This window comes from Eretmochelys imbricata, chromosome 26 (genome assembly GCF_965152235.1).
Source record: "Eretmochelys imbricata isolate rEreImb1 chromosome 26, rEreImb1.hap1, whole genome shotgun sequence".
NCBI lineage: Eukaryota > Metazoa > Chordata > Testudines > Cheloniidae > Eretmochelys > Eretmochelys imbricata.
In genome coordinates, this window is record NC_135597.1 from 7,301,939 (window position 1) to 7,314,681 (window position 12,743).

The 12,743-nt window shown below is 43.9% G+C and overlaps 1 protein-coding gene across 1 annotated transcript; it reads left to right on the forward strand.

Annotated features, from left to right (window-relative positions):
* Positions 1 to 3,507: 3,507 nt before the first annotated feature.
* On the forward strand, positions 3,508 to 8,484 carry NEFM (neurofilament medium chain). Its single transcript, XM_077805800.1, has 3 exons — positions 3,508 to 4,569; positions 5,587 to 5,711; positions 7,161 to 8,484. The coding sequence occupies exons 1-3, from the start codon at positions 3,508 to 3,510 to the stop codon at positions 8,482 to 8,484; spliced, it is 2,511 nt and encodes an 836-aa protein (XP_077661926.1).
* Positions 8,485 to 12,743: the final 4,259 nt, after the last annotated feature.

Below are 12,743 nucleotides of genomic sequence, written 5' to 3' on the forward strand. Positions count from 1 at the left end.
GCTCTAAACCGGTGTATTAGTTTATTTATAGACTCCCCCCCCTCCCATCCCCCAAGGTCTTGCATTAGCTAGCCTGTCCAATTCACTGCTATATCTCTCTATAATATAATCACATCCTTCCCTCTGTCAGATCCCAGCATGGGTTTTCTTAAAAGATTCTCAAGTTTTTTCATTATAATGATACATATTTGCTGGAATATTTTTATGGCAGCATTCAGAAGGTTGTATAATCTATATCCTGATGTTTGTTTCTTTCAAACAAGAAAGTTGCAAAAAAATCAGTCATGTCTTTCTATGATCTCTCTCCTCTTAACACTGGTTTTCCCAATAATGCACAATCAAGATTAAAAATAATGTATTTTCTTTTCTACTCTGTGTAAGTGGCAGCATTTCCCAGCATGACCTACAGTCCGCCTCTGCAAAGAGTGAGGCACTGTGGTTGTCTTTGGTCAAAAGTAACGATACTTGTGTGTCAAACTCTAAGACAAGAAGTTTTCCATATTTAGAAACAGCAGTCTTCATCTCAGAAATCCTAAACCAGATATTGACATAAGGTGGAAAGGAATTAGTTTCTAAAAAAAGGAAAATATTTTTAAAGATTGTTTTTGCTGGCTCATTCTAACCTCCAGATCAGCTTCATAAAAATGTAGCATCTGTTTTGTCTACAAACACTTTATTATGGATCTGAAGTGAATGTTACCAGAACAGTGATTTTTGAAAATGAAAAAAACTATCTTTCTGTAAAGTGATTTCATAAAGACTTGTGTGAAAGTGTGTGTGTGCGTGCATCTCTTTTTGTCATAACATTCTGATTTTTTAGAAGGTAATCAACATATACTATGATAATGACTGTACTGTGTACAACTTTACATTGCCTGAATTTAAGTATTCCATAAATAAGTCAAACTGGATTAGCACTTGATTACACAGTAGCAATGTGTTTTGCATACTAACCAATTGGATTTTGAATAAGCTGTGCATAAACATGTTTAATGCAAATGGATTTTATTGCAAGAGTAAATATGGTTCTTCTTTTAATTGTCTTTCAGCACAATTGTCTTGTTTTCAGAGCATTAAAAGAATAATAAAAGTCCCAGGCACCAGTATTAACCTTATGTTTTCTCTTACAGTAAGTTCTCCCTGTGAGTAATTCAACATGAACATATTCTGTTTTTTTCTACAGTTCTTTAATCAAAGGGAAAAATAACAATACACCAGATCATAACACATCTTTTATCCTGAAAATGAAGAAAACGCAATATCATTGTTAATAGCATTTTTGTCTTGACTTCCTGCTGAGTCTAGAGAGTTCTTCCCTGCACCCCCCACCCTGGAAAAACTATTAGCAAAATTAATAGAATGCATTTAGAATCCGTGATTGCTTCAATTACCCTAAAACCTTCTCCATATACCATCTTATACAACTCCGAATAGGTTAAACTGGGGGTCTGATAGGTTCTGTTTGCAAATGCAATTCAGCAGATACCTTGGATAATTCTGACTTCCTTTCTCCACTGACTGCAGTGCTGCAGTCCTATGACAACATCATATTAGTGAGCGAACTGTGGTACAGTGTTCCATGTGGCCTGAAAGTTTAACCCTGTCCCTCAGACTGTCCTAGCTGTACAGTGAAGAAATGCTGCAGCATTTTAAACATCATTTCAAACACAGGGCTAAAAATGAGAAGGTAATTAGTGAACATAGTTTTGTTTTTCGAATTTTACCGATTTCTGAGTAGAAAGAGGCATACATTTTCAGTGCCTACAATAAGGAAGGAATTCAGGAACCATAGATCATTTTTATTCCAGGATCAGCAATGATTTATCCCTGTAATTAACTAGTTAATTGACTGTGTACATCCAAGAATGCAAAGTCCACAGGATGCTAGCTAGTCACCACCCACGTACTCATCAAAAATTACACTGTGCCCCCAAAGCATAAGTATTAACAAGTCTTCAAAGAGAAAATGCACCAGGCATTATTTTTTATAGATAGATAGATAGATAGATAGATAGATAGATAGATAGATAGATAGATCCATCTTTGGAAAAAACAAAGCCATGAGCCAGAAAATGAGTAACAAAAGACTTTCGATCCAAGGGGATTTTGAAAAACTCTTGTTTCCCTGTACCAATTACAGGTGAGTGCTCTATCCCTGCAGTGGGTGCTCTATCCCTGCAGTGGTTACATGCTAGAATGCAATCAACTTCCTTCTGCAGAATTTCACGGTTCTGCTTTTATTATTTACCCCGAAAACTCGAAAGTCACTTCTGGTGCTTTCCATGATCACAAAGCAGCAATCCCACTTTCCTGTTAATCCACCCAAACCTCTCTTCTCTTTCCAAAGCATTGTTGACCTTCAAATGTCAGACCTTTGTTGGGGGGGGGGGGGGTGTTCTTTCTTTTATCCCATCTTCTCCCTGCCTTCCTGCTTCCCGGGAGTCATCTTAATAGGAATGTCTCGGGCTAAGAATTTTACAGCTGTATGTGAAAGGAAATAACTTCAGGAGGGAACATCTAGTCACTCTCTGATCCTTTCTCCTACTCTGCATTGCAGATGGAGCCCCGGCTTGACACTCGCACGCTGCTCATTTAAAACAAACAGCACACTAGCTAGGCTTTATTATAGTTGCCCGGGGAGGGGCAATCACAGCACCAGACAAACCATCCGGAGACGTGTTTTTATTCTGCATGGATTTCCCCTTCCATCCCTTCTCCAGCTGCCCGCGCCGCTGGCCGTGGTGCTGAAACCGCCATGGCTATCTCTCCTATAGACACACACACACACAGACCTTACCTGACTCCCCAATGTATTCAGTGGGCTCTCCCTCAACTCTACCGCAGAATGCCTGCCCGGGCCCCCCTTGGAGAAACTCCGCACCCCCCACCCACCTCCCTGTCTAGCGTAACCTTCGACTTGTCGCTGTTCTTTCGCAGGGAGTGAATTGACTCTGCTCCATTGTGCTTTGCGCCGTGCAGTCGGTGGAAGCGAGCGGGGAGGGGAAGGAAGGAGAGGGGAAGGATGGGAGGGGGAGGATGGGAAAGAGAAAAGGGAAGGGGGTAGGGATGGAGGAGATGAGGAAGGCGAGAAGAAGGGGGGAGCTAGGGGAGAGGAGGAATAGAGAAGAGGAAGTGATGAAAGAAAGAAAGAAAGAAAGAAAGAAAGAAAGAAAGAAAGAAAGAAAGAAAGAAAGAAAGAAAGAAAGAAAGAAGAGGGGAGGAATAGGCGAGGAGGGAAGGGGAGGGGAAAGAGGGGAGAGAAAAGGAGGGCGAGGAGGGGGGAAGAAAAGGGGGGAGAACGGGCGGGGAAGGTGGGAGGGGCCAGCTGCCGGGGGGAGGACCCCGGGGGCGGCTGCTGTGCCTTTAGCTGCCACGTGTCGCCTCCCTGGCCCGCCCCCTCGGAGCATGTGTCTGGAGCGGCGCTGCCGGCCCGGCTCCGGTATATAAGGTGCGGGCAGGGGCAGGAGCCGCGCTGTGAAAGCCGCCCACATCCCAAAGTCTTCCAAGATGAGCTACACCCTGGACACGCTCGGCAACCCCTCCTACCGGAGGATGACCGAGAGCCGGGCCATCTACAGCCGGGCCAGCGCCTCCCCGTCCAGCGGCTTCAGGTCGCAGTCCTGGTCCCGGGGCTCCCCGAGCACCGCCTCCTCCCCGTACAAGCGCAGCGCCCTGGGCGCGCCGCGGGTGTCCTACAGCTCCGCGGTGCTGAGCTCCTCCGAGAGCCTGGACCTCAGCCAGTCCTCCCTGCTCAACGGGGCCGGGGACTTCAAGCTGAGCCGCTCCAGCGAGAAGGAGCAGCTGCAGGGGCTGAACGACCGCTTCGCCGGCTACATCGAGAAGGTGCACGGCCTGGAGCAGCAGAACCGGGCGATCGAGGCGGAGATCGCCGCCCTGCGCCAGAAGCAAGCCGGGCGCTCGCAGCTGGGCGACGCCTACGAGCAGGAGCTGCGGGAGCTGCGCCGCGCCCTGGAGCAGGTGAACCACGAGAAGGCGCAGCTCCAGCTGGACTCGGAGCACGTGGAGGAGGACATCCAGCGCTTCAAGGAGCGCTTCGAGGAGGAGGCCCGGCTGCGCGACGAGACCGAAGCCACCATCCGCGCCCTGCGCAAGGACATGGAGGAGGCCTCCCTGGTCAAGGCGGAGCTGGACAAGAAGGTGCAGTCGCTGCAGGACGAGGTGGCCTTCCTGCGGGGCAACCACGAGGAGGAGGTGGCCGAGCTCCTCGCCCAGATCCAGGCGTCCCACATCACGGTGGAGAGGAAGGACTACATGAAGACCGACATCACCGCCGCCCTCAAGGAGATCCGCAGCCAGCTGGAGTGCCACTCCGACCAGAACATGCACCAAGCCGAGGAGTGGTTCAAGTGTCGCTATGCCAAGCTCACCGAGGCGGCGGAGCACAACAAAGAGGCCATCCGCACGGCCAAGGAGGAGATCGCCGAGTACAGGAGGCAGCTGCAGTCCAAGAGCGTGGAGCTGGAGTCGGTGCGGGGCACCAAGGAGTCCTTGGAGAGGCAGCTGAACGACATCGAGGAGCGCCACAGCAACGATCTCTCGACCTACCAGGTAAGGGCCCCACCCCGGGCAGGTGTAAAGCAATGCAAAATGCAGCCCAGCAAGGGAAAAAAGGGTTACCTCGACCACTGCAAAATGAAACTCGTGCGCTGCCGAGCGACCGTGGGCAGGGCAGGGGCGCAGACGGACTGAGTTACAGTTGAGATGCAAACTTGGCTTGTGCGAAACAAACCAAAAGTTCCGGCAAAGGTGCCAAAAATAAAGAAAAAAACCCCATGCTAGGCAAAATTGGCTTGCGTCGTGCAAAAAGACCAGCTGTGCAATGCGATCCAGAGGTCTAATAAGCAGTGTTCAATGCTTGTCCCCGGACTTTCACCCCCTTAGCTGTCTGCTCTTCCCTCTGATAGTAAATATTTAGTCCACGGTACCTCTTTACAAAGAGTGTGTTTAATATTCCTGCTTAGATTGTTAACTGTTCTTTTAGAATCTCACATCGATTTACTATGCAAACTTTTAACCCTAAGGATAGAGTAAATGACCTTTATCAGAGAAGTTTAACAATTTGCAAATATACGGTCTACATTTTGCTGTTGCTTAGTCATAAAATAATCTGACCCAAGATTTTAAAAAGATGTTTTAACACAGCTTTTAACTCTTTACAGTAGTTTACTGATAGCTAATAAATATCTTAAAATACATGGGGAAAGTTAAAAGGTCGAACTTGCAGTCCTCGCTGAGGTAATGCTCCCTCAGAAGGAGTTTTGCCTGAGTAACGACAGCAGAATCAGGCCCCAAAAGCTTTATTGTAATGCACAATTATTTGCAAAACGATAGGCCTGATTCACACGCCCAATGCAGTGAGACCAGGATCAGATTCCTTTTGTGCGCTTATCCCTTTCTTATATTAGCCCTGGATTTTAAGAGTGGGCTTTTAAAAGGCTTCCTTACAGAACTTTTTTCAGTGCTGCTATTAAGCTACAGTATAGGAGTTAATAGTATTATCTGAGCAGGGATGCTTTTTGGATACAAGTGTAATTATGTTATGGGGATTTTATGTATTTGTTGCAGGACACAATTCAGCAGTTGGAAAACGAGCTGAGGGGTACAAAATGGGAAATGGCACGTCATTTGAGGGAATACCAGGATCTCCTCAATGTCAAGATGGCGCTGGATATTGAAATTGCTGCATACAGGTACCATAGGAATGCTGTGGATGTGTCTGGAATACTAATTGCACTGCAGATGCTGCTGGTTCCAACCAACCTCTGCCCAAACAGCTTTTATCATTGGCAAGGATTTTTCCCCTATAAGCATCAAACAAATGCAAGAATAGCCACTCAGCCAAATTATTAGCACTCTTTCAAATCTGTGCAAATGCAAGACCTCTTCACATTAAGAAATCTTCTTGAGTTAATAAGTGATCCGGCTCTGTAAAAGTCAATGGCAAAACTCCCATAGACTTCACCGGGAATGGGATAGGACCATTACACTGCAGTACAATGGTTCCATAATGCAGCATTCTGTTCTTGTTTGGTTCACAAAAGTAGGAAGCAGATGACTGTTTTTAATCTGTAATTATTTTCTTTCACTTCACTTTGAGCATGTCGAGCAAGCAGCATGGGTAGTTTTAATGCGCTCTTGTTATTTTAGAACACGGATGTACTTGGGTATCAGATGAGCACCGTTAATCTGCACATTGCAAAACACTTTCACATTTCTTTCTTAACTTTCCTTCAGAATCCTCTGTGAAGTAATCCTGGAGCAGGGACGTAGCTGCTATTGCCATCATCCGGCAGGATGGGTTTTTTTTAGCTTCTTTTGCATGGCTTTTGTAACTGTTTATTTGCCACGTTTATTTTTGAAACTGGGTTGCTTAATAAATAAATAAATAGACTGCAACAATGGCTTTAAAATAAAACATGAAAGCGCTGATTTTCTGGGTCAGAGGATTAGATGGGGAAAATGCATTTCTGAATATAAATAACATCAAAACAGACTACTGGAAAGTAAACATCTTTAGAGCCCTGCAGTGTGCTGGGCTTATCAAATATACAGAGAATGGACGTCTTTTATTTTATTACCAAGGTTAACGTGGTTTATTCTGGTGAACATGTTATGGCTGAGAGTTTCAAATCATAGAAGGGATTTTCTCATTAATTTGATGAAATTAATGAGAAATAGGGATTCAAATGCCCTAATTGGCTTTAACAATCTAAGCTAGAATATTTATATTTTAAACATATAGGGCTCAGTCCTCAGAAGGTCTAGATCAGCATGGCTGTATTGAAGTGAATGACTATGCTCAGAACTGTGCTGATTTACACCAGACTGAGAATGTGGCCGAAGCATTTTTGTTATAGTTTTACAAGACCCAAAACGTTGTGATCAAGCCTGACAACCATGAGATTTAAACCAAGCTAAGGAGAAACGTGTGTTGTAGGCAGCACTCAGATATTACTGTGTTGGGCGTAAGGTGCCTGATCCCAGCCTACTGAAGTCCCACTGAACATGGCCAACAGATATTGTCATCGTCCTTAGCATATCCCACATACTTGAAACACCTTTCCAATTCTCTGAGACACTGCAGACACAAGACAGACATTTTACATGCTAACTTCCCCTCCTCCTCTTTATTTCCCTAGGAAACTACTGGAGGGTGAAGAGACAAGATTCAGTGCCTTCTCGGGAAGCATTACTGGTCCCACATTTACACACAGGCAACCCACGGTCACAATATCATCTAGTAAAATACAGAAATCAAAAGCTGAGCCACCAAAGCTAAAGGTCCAGCACAAATTTGTAGAAGAAATCATTGAAGAGACAAAGGTGGAGGATGAAAAGTCTGAAATGGATGATGCCCTGGTAGCCATTGCAGAGGAACTGGCAACCGGAGCCAGGCAGGAAGAACAGAAGAAGGAAGAAGAAGCAGTGGAAGAGGAAATTGTAGCTGAGAAGAAAGCTCCAGTGAAAGCAGCTGCACCCAAAGCTGAAGAAGAAGAGGAGGAGGAGGAGAAGGGAGAAGAAGAGGAGGAGGAGGAGGAGGAGGAGGAGGCTGCAAAATCTGATGAAGCAGAAGAAGGAGGTTCTGAAAAAGAAGAAGCAGAGGAAAAGAGTGAAAAGGAAGAGGGTGAGGAGGCTGAGCAGGAAGAAGAAGAAGAAGGCGAGGCCGAAGCCAAGGGAAAAGAAGCTGAGGTGGAGACTAAGAAAGAAAAGGAACCTGAAGGGAAGAGCAAGGAAGAGGCTGAAAAGGCTGCAGTAGAAGAGAAGGTGGAAAAAGTGAAAGCGTCTTTAGCAAAATCTCCACCTAAATCTCCTGCAGCAGAAGAGGCTGTGGAAGAACAGAAGGCATCAAGAGAAGAAGCTGAAGAAGGAGAAAGTGAAGAACAGAAAGTGGAGAAGGAAGGTAAAGAGAAGGAAACAAAGGAGGAGAAGCCGGGATCCCCAGAGAAGCCAGGATCCCCAGAGAAGCCGGGATCCCCAGTGAAAGAAGAAAAGGCTGCGGTGGAAGAGACCATCTCGGTCACAAAGGTAACAAAAGTCAGTGTAGAGAAAGAGTCCAAAATGAAGGAAGGGGGCAGTGAAGGAGAGGAAAGTGACCAGGCCTCCAAGGGGTCCATGAAAGAAGACATTGCAGTGAATGGGGAGGTGGATGAGAAGGAGGAGGAGAAATCCAAAGAAAAAGAAGTGGAGGAGGAAGACAAGGGTGTGGTCACCAATGGCCTGGATGTGAGTCCATCTGAAGAGAAGAAAGGGAAGAGCGAAGAGAAAGTTGTGGTCACCAAAAAGGTGGAGAAAATCACGAGCGACGGTGCGGACAGTACAACCAAATACATCACCAAGTCTGTGACAGTCACCCAAAAGGTAGAGGAGCATGAGGAAACTTTTGAAGAGAAAATGGTTTCCACCAAGAAGGTTGAGAAAGTCACTTCTCATGCTGTAATAAAGCAAGTACAAGACAGCGACTAATAAATAGAAATTAAAAAAATTGAAAAGAGCTTGGGTTGTTGAAAAAGGTTAAGCCATATGACAGCTGCAAAATGCATGTGAGTGACAGCTTTAAAGCAAAACAGGTTCTCTCATGGAGGCTCCAGACACACTGTCTTTTACTTTTTTTTGTGTGTGTGTGTGCAATACTGGGGGGAAATGCATGCAAGCTCAAGATGTTCTCCCTCCACAGAATTTGGGGAATTAAATAAATAAACAAACAAATGCATGAGGAAAGGAAGCTTTTGAATTCCCTAAACTGTCGGAGGAACACATCTGAGGAACGTCTTAAGGGGTATTATGCAAAGAACCAACTGAGCCAAGAACCAACAGAAAACAAAACAAAACAATCATGAAAAAAACCCAGAATTCTCCTCGCCTTAAAAAGAGCTACTTATGAATAATTATGTTTACCTCACTGGTGCAATTAAGATGGACTTTTGTTCATGGGAGAACCTAGTTGACATTCACAGTACGCAACCTTTTGTTGTTCGATGTAGAACCGTCGCAGCAGTACTTGCTCAATAAAGGTCATATTGGAAACATGCCTTGCTCTGTGGTGTTTCTCTGATGAGTAGAATTTCTCCCCAGACTTTTTTAAATATAAATGATTCAGCATTAATAGTAAATTAGCTTCAGTTTACAAAGTGCTTGGGCTTTTTGCAAGTGTCTTTGCATTTCCCAACCACTGGGAGCGTCTTTAAACAAACATTTAACAATCTGGGGCAAAAACTGGGGATTGGTCCTGCTTTGAGCAGGGGGTTGGACTAGATGACCTCCTGAGGTCTCTTCCAACCCTGATATTCTATGATCCGATGTCCATTGGAGCCAATGGGAATATTACCATTAAATTCAATGGGTGTTGGATTGGAACTCACAAGCTTGTAAAAAAGGTCCAGACTCACAGCCCTACAAAGTGAATGAGCCAGTTTGGGTCACATCCTGCAAGCCTTACTTGCGTGAGTCACTCTCACAGAACTACTTGGGTGAGTAGGGTGGACAGTATTTGATGTTTTAAAGCATGGATAGGAGTAGTTTAAGCTTCCTCTGTTCACACGGTACCCCGATCTGTAGGGACCACCTTAGGGGTGAAAGAGAGTCTCTAGAGCCCATACAGTCCTTGGCCCCTTTGTTGAGACTGCCACCAAGTGAGCCAGTAGGGATTGTGATGCGTTTTGGATACAGGTGTTTGTCCATTTGTAAGTGGGCTGAGAACCATCAATACATTTCACAAAGGTCTCCAAATACCCATCAAAAGGCAGTGACTGCTGATGGCTCTGGCTCTAGCTATGATTCAGCCCAGCAATTTAGAGGTGGATGCCTCCTTGACCAAATCCCTAAAATGCTCTGCTCCCCAACTCATATCTGAGACTCTTCTTTGTCAATGCGAAACACCATTACACAGTTCAAAAGTTAAGAGTAATTATACTCTTTTGGGAACAGAAAACTGCCCTAAAGGCAACGTTGACATTAAATATAATTGATTACTTTTTAAATAGCTGTTCATTAAAAAAAATATTAATGACATTATTTCAGACACACAACTCCAGTTAGCGATTGTTCAGATAACAGCATCTATGAGTCATACAGAAAACTGAAATGAAGGCCTCAATTTCATCCCACTGAAATGAGAACAAAGGATGGGATTTTCAAAAGAGCTCAGCAATGGCCTCATTCTGCTTCCATTAAAGTCAACCACTTGCCTCTACAGGAGCAATGGCCCTCTGAATTCCAACCTATACAGAAAAAAAAAGTTTTAATACACAATAAAACAAGGCGTTAAGAGCAAAAGAACAATGTAAATGGGGCCTGATTCTCTTTTGCCTTCCATCTTGTGTGACCAATAAGACTTGTGTAAAATGAATGGAAAACACATCCACTCTGATTTTACACCTATTTTTCACACATGTAAATTGCTATTTGTATTACTGTAACAACTAAATGACTGCACAAGGCACAAGACAGTGGAGAATTGGGTCCATGATTTATTAAAAACTTAATAAAAAGAGATCTAAAAAAATCACAAATACAAAAAATGGTCTGCTGCTGTAAATCATCATAGTTCAATTGAAGTCAGTGGAGCACCTCGAATTTACTTCAGCTGAGGAGCTGACCAAATATGCCCTATTACAAGATAAATCATATATTCAGTATAATTAATGTTTTTATGGGAATTCAGATAAAGAATACTACTTGCTTCCTATTACCTTAGTATATCAGTTAACCAGAAGACTTACAATACCACCAGCGAAAAGAGTTGCCAATCATTTTAATCTGTCTGTATTCAGAATGAGATGCATCCTGAATTTCATGGGCTAAATGTAGCACTGATGAAAAAAACAGTGATTTACATATGTCTTCTGCGGGGGTGGGAGGGAGGTGGATTGGTGAGGCGGGTGGTGGTGTTAATTCTTTACTCTATCAATAATTGAAATTCAGATAGTTTTTTAATGGAAGGAGATGTGTGTGTTCGTAGCTGAAGGAAATGTAAAACGTCCACAGTGGAGAAATCCTATCTAAACCCCATTGTGTAGCAAAATAATGAAGGTTTCTCCTGCTATTATCATTAATGAAATCTCTTCTCAACAGATTGCTGGATGACTGATGTTTAATTAAAGCAAAAAATTAGCAGATTAAATGGCAGCATCTCCATAGACAGTTTATTCATAAAAGATGCATCTCTCTCTCTCTCTGTATATATATATATAAGTTAGTGGCATGAAGAACAGACTTGTGCAGTTCATATATATAAAACTGCACTTTCATGCGTAAGATACCAACTAGCAGAACCACACAGAACTGTTCGTTAAGTCAATCAGAATTAATGAAGAGTGGTATGCAGCCATATTTAACTCCCCAGGGTGATCCAGTGGATATAGTGTACTTAGACTTTCAGAAAGCCTTTGACAAGGTCCCTCACCAAAGGCTCTTAAAGAAAGTGAGCCGTTATGGGATAAGAGGGAAGGTCCTGTCATGGATCAGGAGTTGGTTAAAAAAGAGGAAACAAAGGAAAGGAATAAATGATCAGTTTTCAGAATGGAAAGAGGTAAATAGTGGTGTCCCCCAAAGGTCTGTACTGGAACCAGTGCTGTTCAACATACTCATAGCCCAGACATAGATGAGAGGTTTATCGCAGGAGTGGATGGGTGAGATTCTGGGGCCTGCGTTGAGCAGGAGGTCGGACTAGACGATCATAATGGTCCGTTCTGACCTTAGCATCTATAAAGAAAAAAAAAGACTGGGACTTTTCAGCTTGGAAAAGAGACAGCTAAGGGGGGAATATGCTCGTGGTCTATAAAATTGACTGGTGTGGAAAAAGTGAACAAGGAAATGTTATTTATTCCTCATAACACAAGAACTAGGGGTCACCCAATGAAATTAATAGGGAGCAAGTTTAAAACAAACAAAAGGAAGTATTTCTTCACACAATACACTGTCAACCTGTGGAACTCTTTGCAGGTGGATGTTGCGAAGGCCAAAACTATAACAGAGTTCAGAAAAGAACTACATAAGCTCATGGAGGCTCTTAGCTAGGATGGACAATGATGCAACACAATTCCCTGAGTATCCCTATCCTCTCTTTGTCAGAAACTGGGAGTGGATACAAAGGATGGCTCACTAAGTGATTGCCCATTCTGTTCATTCCCTCTGGAAAACCTGGCATTGGCTGCTCTCGGAAGACGGGATGCTGAGCTGCATGGACACAGTATGGCCGTTCTTACATTTGTATGTTCCCATTAAAGTTAATGGAAAAACTCTCTCAGATTTTAATGGGAGTTAAACTGGACTCCTAGAGGGCAAACTTCAGTCTACTGCAGCACTATCCTCTAGCTACAATGGACCAATGCTGTCAGTTACACCAGGGTAAATCTGAAGGAATTCTTTCAACTTCAGTAGATGCATGTGGATTTTGGCCAGCAATTAAATTTACATTATGAGCCAGATTTTCAGCTGGTGTAAATCGGCATGGCTCCCTTGAAGTCAGTGGAGTTGCATCAGTTTACACCTTCTCTGAATCTGGCCCCATATGTCTAACATACACTTCAAAGGTCCAGAGTCTTCCACTGTGAAAATACAGTTGGCTTTCCCTGCACATTTATTCTTGTTTTATTTTAACCCCTAATTCTCTTTAGCATTTGTCTGGCAGCCAGAGACCATTTTCCTGCAAAGAAACCCAGCCCAGAGACATTATGCCAATGTGTCACTGAAATCAGGATCTAAGTGGCTATCAGGTTTTGGTA